The sequence below is a fragment of the Brassica oleracea genome, chromosome C2 (genome assembly GCF_000695525.1).
Source record: "Brassica oleracea var. oleracea cultivar TO1000 chromosome C2, BOL, whole genome shotgun sequence".
Taxonomy (NCBI): Eukaryota; Viridiplantae; Streptophyta; class Magnoliopsida; order Brassicales; family Brassicaceae; genus Brassica; species Brassica oleracea.
Window position 1 is genome coordinate 6,163,056 of NC_027749.1, and position 7,277 is coordinate 6,170,332.

The 7,277-nt window shown below is 34.8% G+C and overlaps 2 protein-coding genes across 2 annotated transcripts in view; both read right to left on the reverse strand.

Annotated features, from left to right (window-relative positions):
* Nucleotides 1–2,136: 2,136 nt before the first annotated feature.
* On the reverse strand, nucleotides 2,137–5,305 carry LOC106324798 (2-hydroxy-6-oxononadienedioate/2-hydroxy-6-oxononatrienedioate hydrolase 1-like). The gene is made up of 4 exons (XM_013762782.1): nucleotides 4,471–5,305; nucleotides 3,347–3,442; nucleotides 2,470–2,537; nucleotides 2,137–2,387 (listed from the first exon to the last, which is right to left on the reverse strand). Exons 1-4 carry the CDS (start codon nucleotides 5,188–5,190, stop codon nucleotides 2,261–2,263), a joined length of 1,011 nt encoding a protein of 336 aa, XP_013618236.1. The 5' UTR covers nucleotides 5,191–5,305; the 3' UTR covers nucleotides 2,137–2,260.
* Nucleotides 5,306–6,020: 715 nt separating this feature from the next.
* The window catches only part of LOC106323293 (protein trichome birefringence-like 8), a 4,245-nt gene continuing 2,988 nt past the window's right edge, over nucleotides 6,021–7,277 (reverse strand). The window contains 4 exon segments of the mRNA XM_013761440.1: nucleotides 6,021–6,180; nucleotides 6,249–6,407; nucleotides 6,623–6,662; nucleotides 6,665–6,909. Of these exon segments, the coding sequence (XP_013616894.1) occupies nucleotides 6,021–6,180; nucleotides 6,249–6,407; nucleotides 6,623–6,662; nucleotides 6,665–6,909 (604 nt within the window).

Below are 7,277 nucleotides of genomic sequence, written 5' to 3' on the forward strand. Positions count from 1 at the left end.
GTGTCCTGATAACGAGGTTTCCCACAAAATTTGCATATATTCCGTGTCTCATCCGCTCTCTAGTAGATCATGCAGTTGTCAATACATACATCTATCACTTCATACGGTAGTTGAAGACCTGCAACAAGTTTCTGAACCTCGTAGTATGAACCCGGTGCAAGGTTATCCTCAGGTAGAATACCTTTGACAAAATCAGTAATCGCATCCATACATTCTTCAGCCAAATTATAGTCTGTCTTAATACCCATTAATCTAGTTGCAGATGATAAGACTGAATGACCATCTCTACAATTTTGATACAAAGGTTGTTTTCCTGCATCCAACATGTCAAAAAATCTCCTAGACTCGGGGTTTGGTTCTTCCCCTCTATAATGATCATGTACCATCTGCTCAGTACCTACACCATAATCTATATCCGTTCTAGATTCTTCTAACCTAATATCAGGCTGAGGTTCACTAACAGGCTGAGGTTCGCTAGTACTACCATATTCATAACCAGTTTTCCCATGAAGGTACCAAACTTTATAATTACGTGAAAACCCTTTCATATACAAATGAGTCCAAACATCAAATTCTTTTATAACCTTATTATTATTGCAAGTAGAGCAGGGACATCTTAACATACCACTTTTTGCATCCGGTTGCTGTTGAACAAGCCTCATGAATTCTCCAATCCCTTGAACGTATTCTTCCGTAAGCAAATTGGTGTTCGGATCCAAATGAGGTTTATCCATCCACGAACGATAATAAACTTCTGAAGACATGATTTTCACGGAATTGTTATGACTAAAGAGAATGAAGAGAGAATGAAGTGTGAATGAGTTGAATGAGGAGGGGTTGTATTTATAGGAAATTGCTTACGGACCTCCGACGACTTTCCGACGAAATTTCGACGGATGTCAAGCAGTCCGTCGGTATTCCGTCGGAATTGTCCAATCTCAAACGGCTATACAACGGTCATATATATTTGTCGGCAACGGTCACATGGTTCGTCGGAATTCCGTCGGAAAATACCGACGGAATTCCGACGACTTTGCTGTTAATCGGAATGTCGTCGGAATTTCGTCGGAATATACCGACGAACTTCCGACGACTACAACGGTTACATTTTTTATCGGAATGTCGTCGAAAAGTCGTCGGAAAATTCCGACGAACCATATTTCGTCGGAATTCCGTCAGAAATGGCCGACGGAATTCCGACGACTTAATTTTTTTGGATTTGGTCGGAAATTTGTCAGTATTCCGTCACAAATTTCCGACGACCTTGGTGTCCGTTGGAACCTCCGTCGGAATTAGGTGTGTTTTCTTGTAGTGTCAAACTCAAGATAGAGACAGAGAGTATGTGAAAGAGAAGAGGAAATGAGATGTTTATATTGTGATATCTTTGTGTATCTGTGTGCTCTGGTGGATAGTCAATTTTGAGTGAAGGGACAAAAGAAACTATTGGCTTTAACTTATCGTTATCCACTCCACGTACTCTGCATGCAATTCTTACCTTAGGCCGGTAAAACCTTTAGAGCATCTCCAATGTAAAACTTCATTTTTTCTTTCAAAATGAAGTAAAAGTGAAAATGAAGTAAAATTGCTCCAACCCTACTTTATTTCCCACTCCATTATGAAGTGATGAACAAACAAAAAATAAACTATTCCATTTATGGAGTAAATTTCATTATGGAGTGAGATATGAGTTTGGGTTGGAGCATTTCTTACTCCATATCCACTTTTACTCCATTTTAGAGGAAAAAATGGAGTTGGGATGGAGATGCCCTTAATGGGTCCTTAAGAATTTTTTTTCTTTTTGTTTTCTAAAAAAAAAAATTAAAAAAAAAATCAATCGCGGGCCGCCACGTGTCTATGGGACCCGCAAACAGTGCAAAAACTCCCCAAAGACCGATCCTTATTTCGTGATTTTGGAAACTAGTTTTTAAAAGTTTTGTGGAACCCACGTGTCGGTGGAGCCCATAAACAGTTCAAAACCCTCCTTTAGAAACCATCGATATTTATGATCTTATGAACGTATTCCCGAGACTTTTCATAAATAAACTTTTCTAGCATCCGTTTTGCTAGAATGGAACATCATTAATCTTGTCTTTATTGTTCACCTATTCATCTAATCTCCATTAGTTAAAAAAAATCTTAAATGTATTTGGCATTGTCACAAACACTTCTAACATTCTGTTTACAAAAAAAAAACACTTCTAACGTTGACGAATTGAGGAATCAAATACGCAAGTTTTTTAGTTTGATATGGTTGTTACAATTATATTGAAGGAGAGGGAGATAACAAGAAAGACATGATAGTGCCATTGAATTCTTTGGGCTTTTCCGTTTGGGGTATGTGTGATGTCTTTTGTATCACTTTCAGCTTCGTTTTCTTCCCCAACATCCTGTAGATGTATTGAAAAGATGTGAATTTTAAAGAAAAACAATATATAAACTAAGTGCTAAAGAAATAACTGAGGGTCTTACTCTCTCAGGTCATGGGCCATTTTCAAAGGAAAAACCTGATCACGCTCTCCCCATATCAGCATTACATCCTGCATGATTCATGCTTATTATTAGTCATTTAATTTTAATATAATGGATCAAGATTAGAAAGCTATATAAATATGTTATTTATATTATCATGTAGTTAGAGAAAATAGCTTATTATATCGAGTATAAAAAGCTTATTATAAACATTTTTCACAAAAGACAACTACAGACAACAAAAACAAATTTAAACAAAACTATCCTATTTTTAACACTCTATGTCTACTAGTTATGGGGCGGGGGAACTTCTAGGTATCCTCGGCTATTGCAACTTGCAAGCATTGTTCATGCGCATGCGTTTATGCATGTGAATTTTTTTTCCAAAAAGGCACAACTTTACAAATACAAAATGTAAACGCAAAAACATTTGTTGTCATTTAGCGTTAACGCTGAAAAGTACCTAAATTAATTGTGTAGAAGTTATAGTTTAAGGTATAGGGTATAGGTTGAAAATTAACAAACACTAAACACCAAATCTGAAAGTAAATGTATCTAAAAACGATTGGAAAATCTTTACACATGTGCTTAAAATAAAATTATCAACAAATTATCCAATAAAACCTTGCAGCATAGGGATGGGATCTCTTTTATTTTAATTTTTTTTTAAATGGGATCTCTTTTATTTGTTTTACGAAGATTGTAGTTAATTATAGTTTCTCAATAAAAAAAAACACTACTTCATTATCATTGCGTAAAAAATGTCGGCAATTAAATACGGAGTTACTTTATTAACGTCGGTGATAGCGTGAAACCAAAACAAATAATAATGGTGAAAGCGTAACAAAAATATTAATGGTAATAGCTAGCTGCGAACTTGTTGAATGGGAGTGATGTTAGTTTTATCGTCCCTCCCAATACTGAGCCCCTTCAGAAGTTCTGCCTTTTCCTCTCTCTTCTCCGAATACATTTTCTGCGTATTTTTCCATATTTTGAATATTAGTATATGTCAATCATGCAAGCCAAACTCTGCTTTCAATAGCGATGTAATTGTATATTTACTTATTATAAAGAAGTGAGAAATATGAGTCCATTCTTTGGGATTTTACAATCTATACAAGAGTTTAGTATTATAACCAAATGAAAGCGACGACTTTCGGCACTTCTTTTATCAATCTTTTTGTAAAGACAAACTAGTGGAGTGGATCTTTATGCTCCACCATTTTTCGTTTAATTTATAATAATCTTAAATAAGTGTGTGGTAATATATCTCTCTCTTTTTAAGAATGTGGTTCTATATATTGCATGGAAATTAGGATTTTAATAAGAAAACTGTATGACAACTGTGAATTCTCAAAATGGCAAATAATATTTGGCATTTACAAATATCAGAGACTAGTTTGGACTCCGGGATGTGGACTCCCCTTGTTCAGATAATATTAATTTGATCTCCAAATAAAATTCATTTACAAAAGAGAGATTATAGAATTTTGTATGAAAATGATAAGAAACACTTTCACAAAATATGTGGAATATTTAATCATGAATTTTCATGAATATTATCCGTTGATAAATGTAACGTTAATTCTAATGGTATTAAATACTCCCTCCGTTTCATTTTACTTGTTGTTCTAGACTCCGACACACAGATTAATAAAACATTTAGTTTATCTATTTTCTAGATTAAAATATCATTACCAATACACCTAACCAGATTTCAACCAATAGAAAAATATATTAAAATAAAAAAGTCAATAATTTTGCATTGAAATCATAAAACGACACTAATTTTAAACGAAAATTTTGCTTTAAAACGGCATCTAATTCGAAAAGGAGGGAGTATTAAGTTACAAGAAAAAAATATATTAAATATGTATAATTTTTTTTAAATGTTTTTTTTTAAAGACTTGATGGTTTTTTTTTTTTTTTTGTCAACCAGACTTGATGGTTTTAAAATTGTTTACTGAATTTTCCAAGAAAAATGTTAATAAATAAAAATACCTGGCAAAAGTCGTTCAAGACAAAATCTGGGACAAAATCGAGCTTCCTAGAAGAAACCATCCCAGAGAATCTCCTGAGATCGGTCCCCGAGGAAGGAAGCATCACCTCCGTTATACGGTGGCACTTGGCCCTCGCTATGAAAGCCTCGTTGTCACTCCGCCGCATATTAACGCCGGAGCTAGCAAGAATCACTTTGTCCACTTTCTCCGGAGACATTTTGGCCATGTTATACGCCACAAACCCACCGTAACTCGTCCCGACAACACTAAATCTCTCCACACCGAGCTTCTCCATCAGCTTCCCCATGCACGAAGCCTGAAAAATCTCTGACCGGTTCTCGTCGGAGCAAGATGAGGTTGTCGTGGAGCCTCCAAAGAAGACAAGGTCTGGGATGTAGAGACGAAAGGCGAGAGAGAGTGGTTTTACCTGCCGGCTCCATTGCCATACGGCGGAGGGGCCAAAACCGTGGAGGAGGAGAAGGGACCGTTTTTGTTTGTTTTCATGTGACAGAGATGGCGGTGGGCCCCAGAATTGTATGGTGGTTTCGGAGTCGATGGATAGGGTTTGTAGAGAGAGACCAGCGGAGGAGAATCTTCGGCGAAGTATTGCTTCGACGAACTTGGCCACGCTTAGAAACGACGGAGCCATTAATTTTTTTTTAACAAACCAAGAAAGGTTATTCGATAGCGAAAAGTATATAGAGAGAGAGATTATTAACATGAAGTTACTTATTACAAAATTGCATATATTAAATGCAAGGCTGACTTTTGGTGCATTCTTGTTTTCTTGTTTGGTTTTTGTTATGTTTTATTATCATTTGTGATAAGATTCGAGAGAAGTTCCTTGTTTGGTTTTTGTTATGTTTTATTGTCATTTGTGTTAAGATTTGAGATAAGATGTCTGAGAATGTGTTGTATATTTCTTATTGTTTACACCACTATATATAGTGGTTCATACAAGGTGGAGTCAAAGGGAGAATTGATTACAAAGATACTCTACATAATGCACTACAAGAAAACTGCGCGATACCGATGGACAAATCCGTCATAATCTCGTCGGGAAAGTCGCATACCGATGGAATACCGACGAAAAATGTCTGTCGGTATCATCTCGTCGGTATACTGATATTCGTCGGAAATTCGTCGGTAAATACCGACGAACATATTTCGTCGGAAAATACCGACGAACATATTCCGTCGGTTTTTTTCTAAAATTTCCGACGACACATATCCGTCGGTATTTATAGAGAATACCGACAAAGAGAATTCGTCGGAATTTTCAGAAAATACCGACGAAGGCATTCCGTCGGTAACTGAAGATAAAACCGACGACTTTATTCCATCGGAAATATGTAGAAATTCCGACGGATAACTGTATCCGTCGGTATTCCTTTTTTAATTAAAAAAAAACAATTTTTATAATTCTTTATTTAATTTCAGGAAAAAATTGATAATTTAGAATTTAAAAATATTATAGATATATAAATTCAACATTATTATACATTAAAGTTATAAAAAGTAATAAAAAGTTTTTGAAAATTAAAAAAACAACTAAAGGTTCAGAAACTTAACCTTACTATGTTCATATCTCATTTCTTGTATTACTTCAGAGACATAAGTGTTTTGAATAGGGTCAGGTTCCATCTTCTTCATATCAGTTTCTGGATTTGTATCTGCGTCACACAAACCACCTAAGTTCCATGTCCCATTCCTGCAACACCCAAAAAGATTCAGACTCTTGTCTGATGATTAATCCTCATATAATATTGCGAAACAGACCTGTAATGCACAGGAGAGAAGCTTCCGAAGAAGACATAACTACTCTCATGATCTAGTTTCTCTAAGACCCATGACTTCCATGTCTTTAAAGACTTCTTAAACCCCTCCATTACTCCCATTGTCTTGTTCAGTTTACCTCACTCCTGAAAATAACAACCTCTGCAACAACAACAATAACAAAAAAAAACCATTAAGAGAACTCATCCATCACCTTTGCAGGGCTGAGCATAGATTAGTAAAATAACCCCCAATTTTTTAAAAAAATTTACATATATATAAACCTCCAAATTTGTAAAGAAAAAAAATTAAATAAACTCTTACTAATTAAATTGTTTATAACCCCTAAAATTCGATGTTTCAGATTAGGTTCTTACATGTTAAAGGTTTTGTCTTCGTTCCACCAATGTCCTGTATAAAGACAAGAACATCAGACCCGACCCATCTTTTAGACTGCCAGTTGAACTCATCGACTCTAACAATCATCTTGACATCTTCTGGTGAGTTTTCAGGTGGCCTAGCAACCACGACCAGAAATGGTGTTCTATGATACTCAACGGTTACGTTATGTTCTGGGAACCGCATTGAAAGGAAGCCTTTGTGCTTGTTTATAGGGTTACCATTAAGAGGACGACGTCTAAGTATAAGAGGAGGTGGTTCATTCCTACAAAAAAAAAACATTAGTAAGCTTTTTTATTATATAGAAACGTTTTATAATTGTGTTTCAAAAAAAGAAACGTTTTATAATAAAATATTTTTATAATAATTAAAATGTGTATTTGAATTAATTTAACGAATTTTTATAATGAAAAAAATATTTTTTATACCATATGCTGATTTTTATAAATAAAAACGATTATTATATAATTTAAAATATTTTATTAAAAAAAACTTTATACAAATTACAGAAATCCAAAATCTATAACTTCAATCACACAAATCCTAAATAAAAACTTCAATCCCGGCCCTAAACTAACTTCCAAATCCCTAATCAATCTCAAAATCACATAAACCCTAAAACTAACATTGTAA